Raw genomic sequence first — 18,664 nt, 5'->3', positions numbered from 1 at the left:
CTCAAGTCTTCATGCTTTTATGATGTCTGTTAAGTGAAGTAATCCAAAGACAAAATTAAATGCCTCTGGAGTCACAGTGTGTTAGCAATTAATTGGAGGGACCCTTCCAGTTTCTCTCTGGTACCTCTCAGTGTAAACCATCACTCTTTTTTTGGTGGGTTGTGATTTTTCTCTAGAACTGTGAATTTATGATGAATTTGATCCATGCCTCCTTCAAATCCACTTTTCTTTGCAATTAATATCAGCTTTGAAAGGAAGCTGTTCTTTGCTCAAAATTGCAAGTTGATGTTTGAATGGTAGTCAGTGGGTGTACATGCTTACAAGTGTTTCTCTTTTTATATTGACTGACTTTCTTAGAACAAGAATGAGATGATATGTAGCTGATCCTTTTGAAAAATGTGTCAACAACTTGATTTGAGTTGACATTTCATTAAAGATGATGGAAACATGTTTGGATAAAGCCTTACAACTTTTGAACAATTAATAAATGTATTTGAAAGCTAATTGAAAGAAAAATATTTGGTTTTTTTTTTCTTTTATTTCCATCTTTCTAAGATCCAAGTTGACATCTGATGCAGAGAAAGAGTCTGTGATGATGTTTGGGAGAAATCTCCGTCAGCTACTTCTGACCAGCCCTGTGAGGGGCCGTGCTTTGATGGGAGTAGATCCTGGCTACAAACACGGCTGCAAGTTGGCAATTATTTCACCAACCAGTAAGCTTCAATTCCAAACATATTTGGAAGGACTGATAAAAATACATTCATTTAGAGTAAAGATAGTTTCAAAACCTACTTTTTTTTCAATTTTTTTTTGGTGAAGCTTTTAGTGTTTTCCACATGTCCTGTTGTATAAATTCCTTTCTTCAGTTAGCTTAAGGTTAAGTTTCTGGCACCTGGATTCCAGTGACTTCTTTGGTGTTATTGCTCCTCTCTTAAATAGAATTTCAAATGCCTTCTGCCTTCCTGACTACAGGTTAAATTATTGTGCCCCTCAGTAGCCAGCAAAGAGAACACCTGGCATTTTTACTGTTTAGCAAAGCATTTGAATTTAAATACTTTCTATAACATTGCTTTTTTCATGGCTAGTATCTTGGACATCTGGAGACTTTTTCAGCCCTTTTTGTTTAGTAGTATGTGTATTAATGTAAGAAGTCAGAAGCATTGTTTTTGCAAAACTTTTTAGTTCACGTGTAGAACAGAGCCTTTCCACTTCATTGTAGTCTGTTCAGGGGATACACACCACTTTAGGCCTACGTAAAAACTATTTGTTTTCCTTTTATTTTATTGTTGCTTTTTGCCTGAGAATATATCCAGCCCAGCAGAGTGTAAAGAAAGGTATGTTCTTTAGAAAGCAGTGAAGGTGAGGTAAATGATTGAGTTTTCATAGCACCATTAGCTATCAGTACTAGTTAATACAGTTCTTTCCAAATGTGATAGATGGGATGATGACAAGAGCTAGCACTGGAGTTCTAGAACTCCTGTACTGCAAGTCCTTAGTCTCTCTAATTTTCATCACTCTTTACTGGATTTGTAAATTGTACTACACTGGAATAGTAAATGTTTTATAGTAAATTGCTCTTTTTCTCTGAAATATAATACATTATATTTGCTAATAGGTTTAGATACTCATTACTTGTTATGTATGTCTGCAGCAAACTAAAAAAATGTATTAACTTGTTTGTCTTTGCCAGCCAAAGCATTCTTGTCCTATGCCCAGCATACATTTCTTCTAAATGGATATAAAGAACAAAGGGAAAGATGGCTTATTAAGAAGCTTTCTTTGTGAATCATCAAATTAACTTCGATAGCTCTGCAAGATACAGCCTTTGGACCTTTGTGGGTTTAATCAAGTGGCTTTGCCTTTCGTTCTAGGTCAGATACTCCATACTGATGTGGTTTACTTGCATTCTGGTCAAGGATTTCGTGAAGCTGAAAAGATCAAGAGGCTTCTGCTACAGTACAAGTATGCTAAAGAAACTTCCATTTATTGTGCTTTCTTACCAAACAAAATGAAAATCTTCACTATGGAAATACTTGATTTTGAGTGCAATAAGAATTCTACTGATTTAACTGGAGGTTCATTTTCTTTGGTCTAGCTCAGAGCTTGCTTTTTCTTTTGTGTTCATGCTTTTGCAGTACATATATGTTAGAAACACATGAAATCAAGCCATGGGCTATGAGTAAGGCTGTGTGCTACGATTGTATCCCCGTAAAACTCTGTTAATTCATTTATTTTTGGGAATAGAAATAAGCATTCAGCAAGAAATAAGTTTAGCCTTCCTCTTCCTACCTCCCGCAACCCCCAAATCACTCATCAGTCTTTCCTTGTTCCAAAAGCTGCATTAGGTTTTGGTAGAGTTTGTCAAGCAAAGGAAATCCTGCAGAGGTAGATCTCCAGATGGAATTACAAAGAGGGGCAGCATGATTAAAAGTTTGTGTCCAGCTATGTCTGTGGACAGACATCTAGTCTACTGATTCAGCTGCTGAGTTGCCGCAGCGCCCAGTGCAGTTTGCCTATAAGCGTTAGATTGACTTTTAACAAGGTGATCTGGTGACTGACTGGCTGTGGTGTGGGCAGGGAGAGGGAATGACCTCGCAAACTGTTGGAAACTGTGATATTCCCATTAAGGAATTAAGATACTGATTGCTTTGGCTTCTGTTCTTTTTCATGACTCATTCCAGATGAGGGAAATAAGAGGTGAAAGTGTTTGAGGACTATAAATAACATTCCATTTATTAATGTGAAGTATAATTTTTGCATTTTCTGCTTATATTACAAGTGTGCAATCCCATTACAAAGAAATGAAAATTTTTGACTCCTCTCATGAACTGTCACATTGAAAATTTGTTAGACACAACATGATGCTTCTAGGAATGTTTTCTCATTACAACTGGGCCTTGTGTTATCTAAAATCAGATGTATTGGTCACTGTGGTGGATTGAATACTGTGCATGAAAAGGTATAAAAGAATATTTAAGAGTAATTGTTTGGTTTTTTTAACCCACACAAAGCTGCAGCACTGTTGTGATTGGCAATGGCACGGCATGCAGAGAAACTGAAGCTTACTTTGCTGACTTAATTATGAAGAAATATTTTGCACCACTGGATGTTGTATACTGGTAAGAATCCTTTGCAGGGATATTATTCCTTTTTTCAGCATATTTTAACTTAACAGGTAGTTTTAGATGTAATTTTTGAAGTGTTTCTTTTTACTGCCTTGTGTTTGAGTCTGTATTTGAGTCAAGCTTGACCCAGTGTTCTAGCCAAAGAAAACTGACTGTAGCTCTTTGAAGCATGACAGTAGTTATCCTGAGTCAGTAAGAGAGACTCACTGAAGCATTTTATTTTTTCTTCCTGAGGTTCACTCTGTTGCTATTATCATTGTAACAAAGTATGTGAGAATAGCAACACTGCCAGCTAAGGACCCCTTTGGCATTGTGTATTTATTTCTTCATAAATGAGGTTTAACTGCACGTGATAAAGCTTCTGTTGTCTGACTGCAGTATGGAATGCTTGCTAATCCTATGGGAATTAAATGATCTGGAAATAAATATTGTGTTAATACCAAGTGGAGAGTAGTGAAGATATTTATCCTTTTCAGACTTCAAATTTTGTCCATTAGTTTAAGTTTGAACTAAAGTATTCTTCTGTTGATTTGGATGGAAACGGTATTATATCACTTTCTTTTCTACCATGCTGAACGGCGGAACTCCTCTCTTTTTTTAATTCCCACCTTTATTTTTTTTTCTAAAGCATTTTTTGTGATTTACCTTGGATTATCTCTTGTGCTGACATTTAACAGCAGTATTTAGTTTTCACTGTCTTAACATACTGAAGTAAGTTTTTTATATTTTTGAGGTTATAGCCTTTTGCTGTTCAAACTACATTTAAATACATTTAAAGATGCCTTTTTTTAATAAATCAGGAAGTGGCCTTATATATATGGTTAATGTGTGTAGTATTTCTAATAACCTATGATGTGATTGCACTTGTTTTTTGTTTCTAAGATTCCCAAGTAAATTTGTGCAAGATTCCATTCTTAAATCACTCATTTATTCCAGGAGATGCAGTAAAGGTTTTCTAATTGTAATTGTTTGCAAAGGGAAGAGGCTTTTCAAGCTCCTGAAAAATTAGGCATCCTCTTTACTGAATCCACTGCAAAAACAGTGAATGTTTTATGACTGTAGAGAGTGCAAAACACTTCATACTGTGTGGGTTTTGGCAAATGCTTAATTTCACTATTGTTCACTTAATATAGCTTAAAAATCCATTATAAGCACTTTGTCTGAAATAGTGGTTTTATTTATTGATCATAGTTTATACAGAAAAATATATTTATATAATACTGTGATTGTTGTTTTTCTCACTGTGTTTACCTCTTCTGATTTAATATTTTTCCATTTATAGTTCAAGATGGCAACACTTTCAAAGTAGTACTTAAGTTACTAAGTTGTTACAACTGATAAAAGCTCTTGTGTAATAGGAATTAGTATAAATGCTGTAAAGCAGAAGTCACGTTAACAAGTTTGTTGCTTTCTCTAGTCATGACCAATAATTTTTTAACCTTTCACTTTCTCCAAAGCTTCTGATATTTGTAGCAAAAATCTATAACTGCAGCTGTTTACCTTGACATGTTATATACTGAAAATCACCATAATGAAAAACATTTTTATCTATATATTTATCTTGATGATGGTTTTCTTGTGTTGCGCTCATGTGGCAAAGAGCTAGTCCATATTTCAGAATTTGTGTGCGGAGCCACGAGGTACTGCATGTTAAAGCCAAGTGAATTTTTTATTTTACTTCATGCTGTAGGTGATATCTGGGGCTCTTGAACTTCGTGTACTGCTGTCTCTGTGTGAATTTGTGTGTGTGGGTTTACAGACAGGCTGCATTTGCAATGCTTGGGTCTTTTCCCGTTTTGTCAGTCTGTAGTGAGGTTTTTTTTCATAAGGATCAGGGTTCCCATATATTCCTTTCTGATAAACTAGTTTCATGTGCATCTCATTGCTTTATCCAGTGTTGGGGTTTCCAAGCCATGCTGCTGAATCCTGCAAGGTAGCTACTTCTTCCTTTCTAGCTCCAGAAAGCATTAATCTCCTTGGTATTTCTCAGTAACAGAAAGGAATGATGACTCCAGCCATCTAACCCCGCTTCTGATAATCCAGTGAAATGCCTGGGATTTATGTCAGTGTGAGTTAAAAAATGTGATACTTGCTAAATGAGGAGCAATTAGTACAGTGTTCATGTTGGAGCAATGGGTGACAGTAGGTGTACATTGGGATAACTGCTATACCTTTTGAGGGGAACTGTGAAAGATGACTTGGAAGAATATGCTCTGCTGATCCTCTTCTTTTTAAGTAGTGAAGTCCTCTAGAGTATGTGCTTTCAGATCACAAACAGCTTTTCTGCTTCCGTGTTCAAAGTCTTCCCTAGATTAGGTTGTTTTCTCATGACAGGCTTTTTTTAAAAGTATGAGGATGTTGTTTATACATAGGCTGAATACAGACCTCTCATCAGTTCTGTGGAAACTTGCGTATGCTTTTGGAAGAAGTGGTCTTTATGAATTACTTTTCAGTTAAAATCTATAAGAAATAATTTCAGTTGATTATTTGTTGGAACAGTTAATTCTTAAAGAAGGCCTGCCTTCAGCAGGTTGCAGTAATAAAGATAGAATGGATTTGCTAATCAATATAGTGTTTGAGCTGTGGGGAAAACAAAGCAACAAAGAACCCCAAACAAAACAACCTAAACCCCCTAGAAGAAAAAGCCCCTTTCAGTACTTGAGCTGTAACAGGATGAGTCAGTTGCATCTGATGTGATACCATTTCCCAAGCCTTCAGCTTCCCAATGGGTCCAGTGCATCAAGGTGGAAATCCTTGCCCAGCAAAACAGAGCTCAGCTCATTGCTGTGTGCAAGTTCTAGAGAATTACTAATTGTATCTGTGTTGAATTTTTTTTTCCCTTAAAGGAATCCAAATATAAAGGGGCTTAGCAAAAGAGGTTGCATTTTTTATAGTGCTTTAAAAGCAAAACATTCAACATAAGCTGTTGTTCATAAAAGTGGATGCCATGGGGAGGTACTACAGACTTCAGCTTCCTTGGGAAGTATTAGCAGTGGAGAATAGGAGCAGGAATAATTATAAAAAAATAAAAAGGTGTTCATGCTTTTCTGTCCAGTTCATCATATAGAGCTTGGAATCATGCATTTCCAGGGAAATGAGACAACAGTAGAAGATGGAATTTCAGAAAGGTGTGTGCAGTTGGTGCACACACACATAATGAAGGCTGAAGATAATATATGACAAGCAAGTGATTAAAATCAAAAATACTTGGCAATAGTAAATATAAACTGTGTAGAGTTTTTCTGAAGTGTCCCAAAGAGAAGAAAAAGAAATCAGTGAAGACAGTAGTAGGAAATGAGGCGTATGGCATGATTTTTCATCTGGCTTTAAAACCTGTCTGGACTCAGCTTGACAGTTTTTGATTTAAAGCAAATATTTTTCACTATTTTTGTAACTAACGTGCTTTCAGATAGCTACATCCAACCTAAATAACTACAGGACTTTCTTTTCCTTTTTTTTTTTTTCAAATGTAGTTTCCCTTTTAGAGCTCTGTTTATTGACTTAGATTAGGATTGGACTAGAGCCAGGGACAGTCATATCTAGTCTTTGGGTTTTTTGTTACAAATCAGTTTTTGTTACAAGGTTCAATAAATATTCTTGATTATTTATCTTAGTTCTATTGTGAGTTCTTGCCAAAGATACATTGTATTATAACCAAAACAGATGTTCTAGTTTAGACAAGTGTATTTGTTTTAACAGGACCAGAAATGTAAATGAAACAACATTGTGTTCAGTATTAACATGGCAGATGATGAACTTTTAGGATTTCATTGGCCTTTTTGGATTAAATTAACATCTTGAAAAAATATTTCAGGAATCTGTTTTTCTTTGATTGCTGTCACTTTGATGCATCTTGGAAAGGAAAGCTATCTGAATGGCAGGTGAACTATGCTAATGCAGGACAAAACTAACAGTTCTGCCTTTGTATTTGGCAAAATCAAATCACAATTTCTCTTTCAGCCTCAAGGATTTTATTGTCACAATTCTTACTGGTCTGACTCTGCTTGTGTGCTTGGTGCATTAATGCACGCTCAGAATAAAGTATTTCGGCTTGTATTTAAAAGAAAGTTTGATAAGTGTCAGGAATTGTTAATTGTTTTCAACATGCAGCATAGAATGCAGCCAGGCAGGTGTATGTTTTGTTGCTGTTTAGATGGGTTGGTGTTTAATTTCTGTCTACTTGGTTTCAAACTTGATGCAAAATCCTTTTCTGCCACTTACAGAAAAATCTTTTCTTGCTCTCAAGACTTTATAAGCTGTGTAATTAATAATTTACTGCTGTTTAAGTTCAAACACTTCTTTACTGTGACAAATAAGGGAAAGTCTGTAATGTCTTATAAAGTTCTCATTGGGTTTGCTTTAATGTTTAAATTGTCTGCTTTAGAATACTTAAAAATGTTCTGCTAAGGTAGAATAGGACTGTAATACCTTTTGAAGTTGGACCTTGGTGGCAAGAAATTGATTTAGTCATGTTTGTTCTACGGGATTTTAGATCCGCTTGTGTTTTATAGGTGTCTGCACATGCTTTAAATATCCTTTTCAATTTAAATGTGTGTTTTATGTTGTTGAATATCTACATTATGCTCTCTCAGCTTTAACAAATGCCACTTTCAAGTTCCATGCCTCTACATTTCTAATGTTACACTAGCTTAATTCCCATTACTTTTCTGCTTCATAGCACTCGCAGTTTGAAAGGGACCTAACATTCGGGTTCACATTATGATAATTAGGTTTCAAAGCAGTGTGGGGGGATTAAGATGTCTGAAGTCTAGTTGCCGAATAAAGTTCAGAACTACTTGTAAAACTTGTTTGAGTGGTTAACAGAAGTGGTTTTATTTATTCAGTGCTCATGCAGCATTAATCCGTATTTCATCAGGTACCCACAGTGCTGTAACTCTAGATATGACCTTGGGACTTAATTTACCCCATCTCAGTTTTCCTTATTAATGTGCCATGAAAGAGGTACATGAAAGATAGCCAACTTCAAAGCACTTTTTCAAATAAAGTGGTTGATATGAATCCTCTGGTATTTAACACTGTCTGTCAAATGTTTCAGCTGGTTTGCATCCTTTTACAAGCTATTGCTTGCTGCATTAATGCAGTTGTTTCAAGTCTCTTGAGAGTATGAAGGGGGGTAGGGATATGGGAAACTTTATTCCTATTTCTTTTTGATTGTGTTTCCTTTAAGCTGTTATTTTTGTCTGTTAAGCTATATAACTCTGATGATGACACATTTATGTATGCACACCTACACACCTTAGGTCATTTGTTGTCTGATCCCGAAGATGGAAAGTAGTTTGGAAAGTTTTGGCTAAAGGAATACATATTCAGCAGAAACAATGCACACATCTCAAATGTGCACTGAAGAACCTTTGTTCTGCTTTTGTCTCTTTCAAGCTGTAATGGAGTCATGGGAAGTCCTGAACAAGGAAAAACTAATTTGAGGAACAAACAGGTCTAAAATGTGTGTGAAGAAGGCATAGTCAATGAAAACATTTTAAATTATGTAGTGATTTCTAGCCAAAATGTCTTTTGTCCCTTATGTAAAAATTATGTTCTGTTGTGATTATTTACCTCAGCTGAACGCTCATGCATACTTCAAATGAAAAATCATTTGCATGTGCTTATATTTAGAGGAGACAGTCCTGTAAGTTGGAACCTCAGTCTGCATAGAGGTGACTTCCTCCTACTACTCTTGGTTGTTCATAACTTGGGTAGTAATTTATCTATTGTTCGGTATAACATGGACTAGAGCAAGTGTCTGCATTTAAAATAGGATCCAGTTCTTGTTCCTGGTGAATCCATAGACTGGTATTTGTGTTGGGCTGGACCCATACTGTATCCAAAATGGGAAATTCAGAGGTCATCTTTACCTTTGAAGCAAGGATGCAGCTGTAGCCACCCATACCATCTCTAGCTGTCTTTTCCTGAGGGGAGGGAAGGAAATGGGTAAGCACTGAAGTTGTGGTCGGGCAATTGAAACAGGATATTTTAACTTCTGGCTTGCATAGCATGAATTTGAAACTTTTTGATGCAAACTGTATAAATGACACACTTGACAATTATGAGGCTTTCTTTGATATTTCAGAGAAATAATTCATAGTTTTCAGGATGAGAAAAGGACTAATTGTAAGTATTTTGATGTAGTTAAAAAGATTATTAATTCCTTAAAGTTCAGAAAAAGAGTAAGTTGCATATGGAGTTTAGATTTCAGCAATGTGAAGGCAGGGGGTCAGGAAGCAAATGTTACTAGTGAAAGAAATCTAAATCTGAAGGAAAAAGTCGGTTTTTCCATAATACTGGGACATGTCATTTGACTTGCATCCAAGGGAATCTGTGGTGAAACAGTCTGTGGGGAGAGAGAGGAAAGTTTTGTGCAACTTCCCTTCTGTGTTTTCTCTTTCTAAGAGTTTTTAGAAGTTATGCATTCTCAGTATGTAAATCTCTTCAGGTCTTTAAGGGATACTAAAAAAATAGAAGATGGGGAAGATTTCAGGATGAAAAGCCATTAAATATGTGACAATGTATCTAAGGGCAGTAATGCATTCTCTTCAGTTAGAAATGTACTGATCTCAAATATACTTTTGCAAATCAAATAATGACAGTGAGAAACTGAACATGATAAGTTCTTTCCCTCCTTAGTTTTCTCACAGAGAAGCTATTTATATTTAGGATTGCAAAATAAATTCTCTATTTTCAATTTTATGTGCCCCACTGAGCAGTAATTTGAACACAGCCTATTTTCTTGTAGATCTTTGTCATTTTCAGATTAATGAAACATCTTAATCAGCTAGAATTCATCTAGTATTGCAGTACAACAGAAGTCAGGTGAAAAGGAAAAACCTTCCAAAAATATTTGCAAACACAAAACAAATGGTTTCCAACGAGTAGTTGTTGGAAAGTTAAAAGGTTATTGAGAAACACCAGAGAAAGAAGGTGCAGTGAGCTCGACCTACCATTTCTGCACAGAGTGCGCCCATCAGGTCCCCTGAGGGCAGTTCTGGCATGTGGATTGCACGCAGTATGTTTGTAGAGCAAGGCTAGGAGTTTTCCTAAAACTCAATTAAGACAAAATCAGATTTAGTCTTAATTTAAATGTACAGCACATGACTAGTAAAACTATACTCTGAGGAGGGGATTTTATCTTTTGAGTGTGTTTGACTTCATTAGTAGAAATCTTTAAAACTATTATCACTTCATATTGTGTTCTGGTCAGTGTTTACAATGCAATCTTCCTTCTTGAGGGCTTTCTGTGATAACAAGTTCCTCTGGCCTGAAGTCTCTCGTTCAAGGCTATTTCCAAAGCCCAAAAATAAAAAAAGGTTTTAATAAATTTAAGGAATATGACTACATCTGAAATTTCCTAGATTTCTCCAGCCAGACAAAGGAGAGCAATGAAAATGGTGAAGAACCTTGTGGGATAGCCATATGAGGAGCAGCTGAGGTCACATGTTCTGTTCAGCCTGGAGGAGACTGAGGGGAGACCTCACTGCAGTTACAACTCCCTCATGAGGGGTAGAGGAGGGACAGGCACTGATGTCTTCACTCTCATGGCCAGTGACAGGACCTGAGGGAATGGCCTGAAGCTGAGTTGGGAGGTTGGATATTAGGAAAAGGTTCTTCACCGGGGGGTATTTGGAGACTGCAACAGGCTCCTCAGGGAATGGTCACAGCACCATGCCTGACGAGTTCAAGCCGTGTTTGGACAATACTCTCAAGCACATGGTGTGACTCTTGGGGATGGTTCTGTGCAGAACCAGGAGTAGGACTTGATTCTTGCAGGTTCCTGTCAACTCAGGTAAACTGTGTAAAAAACTAGTTGATTTCTGTGTCTGATATTTCTGAGGAGACAAGTTGCATAACAGGACAAAATGAAGCTTTTTATTTCAGACTAAGGTGATTTTGATTATTATTTAATGTAATTACAACTTCTGAAGTTTTTCTGTGCTTTTTGGTCAACACTGTGAAATTCTAACCAGTTTAATATAATTGAGAGAAAGCTCTTATTTAGCAGAACGAACATAACACAAGACAGTAGTATAAAATGCCCACTTCTTCCATAAGTGCTGTGTTTATTTGGTTCAACATCCTTTTTTCTCTCAAGAGTTACCAAACCAAGAGTTACCATGTTTGCAGTATGAGTAGAGATACCAAAGGATAGAACTTTAAAAACCCCCGTGAAAGGCTATGTGCAGGTCTCAGCACTGTGTGCCATCTTGTACTCCTTGGCAGGAGAAGGCAAGGAGCCTTTTCTTAAGAGGTGTCTGAGTGGTTGCCAGGGTCAAGGGATGGCTCAAGGAGTGCAAGAAGCCTGAGGAAGTGGTGTAGAAAGAATGAATGCAGTCAGGGAATAAGGGGCATGGCACTTTGAAGGTGCTTCCTCTAGACAGACACACTGAAGTACTGTGGGAACTTTGTACAGCTGTCACCTCATTTGAGCTGTGTGTTCCTTGCCTGTTGAGTGCAGCAGGTTATGTCAAGAGAAATTTCCCACTCTTTTTCCCTGGTCATTTGTGAGAATGAATGAGTGGTGTTCAGTCCAAGCTTAAAATTGAGGTTTGTACGTCAGCTGAAAAATGGGACCTAATGACGTAATATTGCTTCTCAGACTTGGGATTTTTTCCAATACTATGTTTATTAATTTCTTTCTAAGCTGGAGTGAGCTAAATATTCTTATTTCATGTGTATCCAGAGTGTGTTTGAAAATGCCGTCTGTTCATCAAAAGGCATGGAAGGATAGCTTTGATCCGTTAGTGTGAGGTAACACATGAGGAAAAAGAGTGAAGCTTTAATAATGCAAGCCTTAATTGTTCCAAACTTGGTATTGATACTGATTTCAAACAAACCAGAAAAGCTTAGGCATTCAGATAAGCTGCAGAAGCAACTTTTTAAGAGCTTCCAAAAATGAGCTTGTGTGGTTCTGTAGATTCGGGTGGCTTTTTTTCCTTTGAAGTAACGTGTGTGGTCAACCTCAGTTTCTGTCATAGTGGAAGTGGAATGTAGTCAAATTTGGATGTTGCCTGATAGAACAGATTGAGAGAAAGTGACTGAGCTGAAAAATGATGGTTCTTTGATGCATTTTTGATTTGCAGATCATTGAAGTTTACTGATGGTAGTGTAAAAAAAGCACTCCAGAGGCTGTAAGCCTACTTGCAGTGGGTTGTACTCTTCCATGATCTATTTTAAATGTCTTAGAAGTAGCCTGTGAACCACAAGTTGAAAACTATTTGGTTTGGACCTGAAAATAACAGGAAGTACAAGTATTTTAAATAGATTAAATCCTCCTTCTCATTTGTATTTGCAGAACTTCAATTATGGCAATTTAATTTTGGAAAATTGGGGTGTGTTTTTTGTTACCCACATGTGCATTTTAAGCTGCTAGTCTTCACCCATTGCCTAGATGAAATAGAATTGCTCCACACGAGTATGGTATTGTCATGCTAACAACAAAATCTTTGATACTGAAAGTGAATGTAAATTAAAAACATTAAAATGTTAATTTACGTTTTGTGTCAATATGGCCTTTCTAAAATAAATTATGCTTGTGGCGTTTGGGTTATTACTCCATTATCCTTCTTATGTGTAAGAGACATCAGAAATATGTTTGTGTGCTTTAAGTGACTGTGTAAGGACATAGCTGTTGGTAATTGGCAGTTGGTACATTTTCACTAGTAAGGATCGAGAAACTTCATTTAGGCTCCTTACTATGTAAAGAGGTGCCAACAGGAGTTATTTGTGAAATCCTGTCAGGAGTTAATTTAAATGGAAGCATGCAAATACAGAGTGATTAGTAGTGAGAGCATCCAGATTAAAATTATATGAATACAAGATGATTTGTAATATACTGAGAGTTATTGCACAGTCAGAGCTGGTTGTATATTTGGATACTGTTTTGTTTTCAAGTAGACATTCTGTAAGAACCTAATGGAGAAGTAAGCAGTTTTCCATTTGTGTGAGTTTGCCAGTAATATGTTTTTACTTAAACTGAGATTCTGCCCAACTTCATACCTATTCATTTGTGAAACCACATTGGCTGTTCTGCATTTCAGCTCTTACTGGGCATCCTTTATTGTTGTGAGATGTGTTATATGGATTTGCTTATTTATTTAAACTTACTGTGCTATTATCTTTGCTGCTGATAGCAGAAGCTTAGAATGGGCATTTAGATTAGATTCGGCTGCCAAACATTAGATACCTTAATTTCAGTGTCTTCTAACTGTCAGAGAGGTACCTTGGGGATGAAATATTTCATTCTAAATCATAAATGATCTCATTAGTTTAGGGGAAAAGTTTCTTTATTCTTTGAAGTGTCAATACTGTTGAGATCTGTTAAAAAACAAAAGTTTGTGGGCAGATCCTAAGTTTAGGTAGAAGTCTCCCTCCAAAATATTTTCAGGTTTTTTTTTAGTAGTAAACCTCAGGAAATTGCCTCCTTAACAAGCAAGCTCCCCTAGTACTAGGAGAGCAACTGGTGCAACCTTTGATTTAAACCCCAAAATGACAGAACATCTTGGACTTTAGGAAGATTTGAAAATTGAACATTTATGACCTCTAGGTGTCTGGTAGCATGAGAGTCTTCGAGGACTGAAAAATGAATGCAACGTGTCTGTCAGTAAAGCAAGAACTCTTTCCCTCTGCAGTTACTGAAATTGCAGTTTTTCTTCCTGATCTCAGGCTGTCGGCTCTTAGAGGCTGTTGGCAGTGCCTGAGTGAGTGCTGCCCGTGTTGCACTTTCCCTTGGAGTAATTTGGTGTAATGCTGAAACTGGGGGTTATGCTTGCCTGGACTCATTTAACTTTTCTTATCAACAAAGTGCATGGCAGTCTTAAGAGCTCCATGAATGACACTGAAAGAAGCCACAGCAACGGGAGATACTTCAGCACACTTCTGCCTTTTTCAGAGCATGAGAGGCAGAGAATATAGACATGCTGTGTGTCTCAAAGGGACTTTGAGTAGGTTATTTCAGCTTGAAAAGGGATTAGACTTAGATGACTGCAGTGTCATGTGGTTGAAACTGAAGGTGCCTATTGAGGATAATTCCTTTCTATAACTGAATCCCAGCAGTTTTGTCAATGATGAGTAAGTGGAGAGAGGGACAAATGATCCGTTTGTCATGGTGAGTGATATGGAGGAGAAAGTGCTCCTGAAAGGAGACATCAAAATGCACAAGCTGCATGAAGCATCTTCAGTACCTGCCCCTCCTGCTGCAACAATGAGCAAATGCAGGGGAGAGGGCAAAGAGGAGAGAGTGATGTTGGCTTCCTTCTTCCTTTTTGGTTTGGGGGCAGAGTGGTGTTGCTTGGGTGACTCCATGCATGGTTGTAAATGTAATCACGTCTATCTAGCAGTTCTGCATATTTAGATATTTTCCTTTCCTTATAATAACTGATGCTCCTGAAAGTAAATTTGTGCTCACACAGAAATAGCATTTTTGCTTTAATCCGATTTGCAATTGCGACTACTATCAGTTTCTAATTAAATCAGATTTTTTAATGTAGTATCAAATCTTATCCAAACAGCTCAGCTGTTTGTGCATGTTTCTAAATAAAAAGCCTGGAGGTGCGGGCAATATCTATCTATAAGTTGCTTATAATATATAGCTTATAATAAATTGGCTTTTCACATAAAACTTCTCTCTCAACCTAATTAACTTTTATATTTTCTAAGACTTCTTTGGCAGCCAAGGCAACATGCCTACTGCCTGTTCTGTTCTTTTATTGGGTTGAACTAGAACTAACATTTCAGTAGAATACATTTTGACATTTGAATTTGATGTAAATGTTTCAGGGAAACGTGCATCCTCCATGGGTGATCCTCTTGTCACCATTATGATGTTGTACTCTAAATATACTTTGTAAGTGTAACTTTCAGTAAAATCAGTGATACATTTATTGCTTGTTCCTGGTCTATTTTTCCTCAGAGTATAAAATCACAGCTCCAAGATACTTCTTTTTTAAATTAGTTATTTTCTAGAAGTTTGTCATTTTTAAGTAAATCAAACTGTATTTGGAACACTGGGTATTCTTGTGTTACTTCTCAGTGATTATCTCTCTGCAAAAGAAAATGTTAACTCTAATTTTCTACTGTAAGGATAAATAGAAAGAGACATTGTCAATTTAAATGTTTTAAAATGAAATAATTTTGGTATCATGATATAGTATCTTTTTAATATATCCTGTTTTTCTAGCTAACAAGAACAGTAAAACGACTTTAAAAGGAATGTTGAACTCGTTTTAGAGGAATGCTTAAGGCTCTCCTATTGACTATTCCTCTTGTTAACCCCTGCTCCTGTGGGGAAATGGCTCTGCCATCATCTTGCTGGCTTTTACCTGATTGTCCACAGGCACTTGGTGCTGCCTTGGTTGCAGCTTTCTCCTTGGGGGAGCTGGTTGATGATCTCTTGGCTTTTCTGAACACCACTCTCTGGAAAGTCTGAGCTCCTTATTAGTGGATCGAGCTAGAGGAAATTATTTTTCCTCTTATTGACTTCTCTTTGGTAAAGCAGTTACAGTAGATTGTTGGTTACTGGACTTCTTACACTAACAGGAATAATGTTCTGAATGAGACAGGATTTTAAGCCTGGGGTTGTTCTGGTGCTACGTGAGACAAAAAAAAAATGGTGGCACCTAATTCAAAGCAGATTCTATTCAGTTTTTGGGTCTGTAGGAAATTTCTTCCAGGTTTTATGAAGTAAAGATACAGCTGAAATTTTGATTTGTGTCAATATGTTTTATTTAGTATGCAATGTATAAAATGCAAAATTCATTATTTTTAGTTCAACTGTGAATATTAACATTATGAAGCAATGCTAGTCTGTGGTTCATATTAGGTCGTGATAAAATAAAATTTATAATTAGTACAGTGGACTTTGAGCGAGATGCTCTCTTTATGTAAATTGTGTTTGGGTCATCTGAAATACCTGTTCTAGCACTCAATACAGGTTGAAGTCTTAGTGATTACAACAGGTCTCATCAGAATTTTAATGTAGTTCATATAGTTTGAGTTCATGACTATTTCTTATTTAGAAAGTATTTGTAGGTTAGTTTCCATTGGATTTAATGACACAATACAAGTTTGGGGTTTCCTGCTTACCATGTCACACTTAATATAATTAGATTGCATAAAGCACATCTTGCATGTGATGATGGAGATGTGAGCCCTTACGAACTTCAGAGGAAGTCAAGACTTAGAACTTGTGAAATGTGTTTGTTCTAGTTCTCAGGGTTTGATTAAACTCACATCACACTCTCATCCACGTGCCAGTTTGTGATATTAGTAATCTTAAAGCATTTTTTATATTTTTCAAAGAAAATATTTCAACATCTTGACGGAATTCTGAGCATACTCATCTGTGACTTATTTTATAAAACAATTTCAAATACATAGTTTAGAAATAATTACATGACATTTTAGAATTAAATCCTCTCTTATGCAAATTTATAGGAAAAAACCAATAGTGGCAATTTGACCCTTAAAACTAAAATCTACACCAACAGTTCCCTAATATAACATGGATCTGAATTTAGCTGAAGTTTTGTTTGTGCTTAGACTGGGGAGCCTATCCTTCCTCGTGGGGGCAAAGGGGAATATTTAATGTTTGTGCCTTGTTCTTTTGGTGAGGAGGAGCCTGTTACCCCATCTCTGCAGTGGACGTAGGAAATCCTGTCAGCCTCAAACGCAGCTGCCCGGTGCAAGCCCGTGCAGATGTGGGCTGATGTTGCACGTGGTGATGCTGTGCGCGAACACGAGCCTCACGCCGCTCTGCCTCAGGGCCGTGGGCACGCTGACAGCAGCGGCACTGCTGGCCTGGCTTCCAGGGGCAGGCTGAGGACAAGGCTTGGCTCTGCCACCTCCTGCAGTAGCCAGCAGAGCTGAGCAGGGGCCCGGGGGCAGGAGATGCTCTGCCGTATTAGAGGGTGCTGCGTATCCCACCCTGGCATATGTTCTCCATAACCCCCCGTAGGATCAGACGCATCAGCCAGAGCCCTCCAGGCCCTGCACTGCTGTGCTGCCGTGGAGTCTCGCTCAGATAACCTCTGGTTCTCATCAGGGCAATCATTGTTTTAATATTGTGCTATCTCTTCCATTGCCCTGATCTCCAAATCATTGTTTTGTTGTTAATTTTCTTTAAAGCAACAGCTGTTAATTATTGGCTGCAAGAATAATCTTAACAGTTTAATATCACTCCAGTGGAAATTAAGTGGGCCTGCTCTGTTCCTGCTGGAATCAGCAGGGCACACATTTCCGTTAATTTAATTTTCAAACAATTTCATGTTTTCTTTTTGCTTACAGCATTTGAAGAAGTTGGGATTGTTTAGTGAGTTCTCAGTGCAGCACCGTTTTTGAAACACAGAATTTTGACTCTAAAATTTCCATTTATTTATGCCCCACTGTTCCAGGGCAAGGGTGTGCTTTTCTGAAGTGTATATATGGTGCTAAATTTTTAAACTACCATTAAAAAAACCTTTGAACCTCAGCTTAATGCTATCAAAACATCAAGTCTGAGCTACAGAGGATCCAAATGTTCTCGTTAATATGTAGTAGGTTTTAGAGTTTCTGTTCATGGAAATATTTGAAGCCTAACCGGATACAGATATGAGCAACTGGATTTGATTCTCCCTGCTTTGAGTGAGAGTGTTGGACCCATCAATCTCCACAGATCACTGTGACTGTCTGTGGTTCAACCATTGTGATTCTGAGGTATTCAGCAGTTTCCAAAAGCTGAAAGAATCATTTGAAGACCCTCACTCTTCATTGGTGGCTTGTCTTGAAGGATCTAGGCATAAGAATAATGAGCAATCCAGAGAAGTAGATGTAGGATAGATGCTCTTTGCCCACATGGCAGGGTAGAAAAACTGAGCGTGAACTTCCTGGTGCAAGCTTTGGCATCTGTGAGAGAAAGCAACATTGTTATATTTGAAAAGTATGAGTTGCCCATTCTAATTTTGTTACTGCCTTTGTTTAAAATCATGTAACTGACCTACTGCTTTTCAAATGTTTCTAAGAGACTTTTCCATTATAAAGTACGGTGAGGATGAAAAAGAGGGGTTGTATGGTTAAAAAATGCATGTTTCAAGATGTTCTTCTGCAAAATGTGTTGTTGGGTCACAAGTAATTAGATGTATATATGTGTTAATGCACCTTCACACTATTGTAAGGAATTTTATCACTAGAAGTGTAGTTGATTATTTAAGTGCTATGTAGCATATCTGTGACTGGAGAATAATTTTGAAAATTGTGGTGCAAAAAGTAGGACATAAAATAAGCTGCTGCAGTTTTGTGATTTGGTAGGTGTAAGGATCTCTTAAGAACTAGAAGGCATCTTATGCTGTGCTTACATATTTGAGTAACTAATAAAACAAAAGACTACAGTTGGGATTTTCTTTTCACGTCTAAAAGTAATTGGTTAGAAATGAAGCATGAGAAATTTCTGTCCAGAAGATTTTTTTTTAAAGTGTTTGTAACTGAATGAAAAATGTCTTTTAAATGAAGTGGTCTTTCAGCATATGTTTATGCCAGTTCTAGTGATATTACTCATG

General features: G+C 37.1%; 1 protein-coding gene across 2 annotated transcripts in view; it reads left to right on the top strand.

The window, feature by feature from the left end:
• SRBD1 (S1 RNA binding domain 1) overlaps positions 1-18,664 on the top strand; it is a 125,160-nt gene that overhangs the window by 32,430 nt on the left and 74,066 nt on the right. For both annotated transcript variants that reach the window (XM_063390813.1, XM_063390812.1), the window contains exons 14-16: positions 556-713; positions 1,872-1,962; positions 3,012-3,119. In XM_063390813.1, coding sequence (XP_063246883.1) covers positions 556-713; positions 1,872-1,962; positions 3,012-3,119 — 357 coding nt within the window. The remainder of the gene's footprint in view (positions 1-555; positions 714-1,871; positions 1,963-3,011; positions 3,120-18,664) is intronic.

Source organism: Prinia subflava, chromosome 2 (assembly GCF_021018805.1).
Source record: "Prinia subflava isolate CZ2003 ecotype Zambia chromosome 2, Cam_Psub_1.2, whole genome shotgun sequence".
In the NCBI taxonomy this organism is placed as follows: Eukaryota; Metazoa; Chordata; class Aves; order Passeriformes; family Cisticolidae; genus Prinia; species Prinia subflava.
Note: the sequence above shows the minus strand (reverse complement) of the source record. Positions and strands in the feature narration are given on the sequence as shown.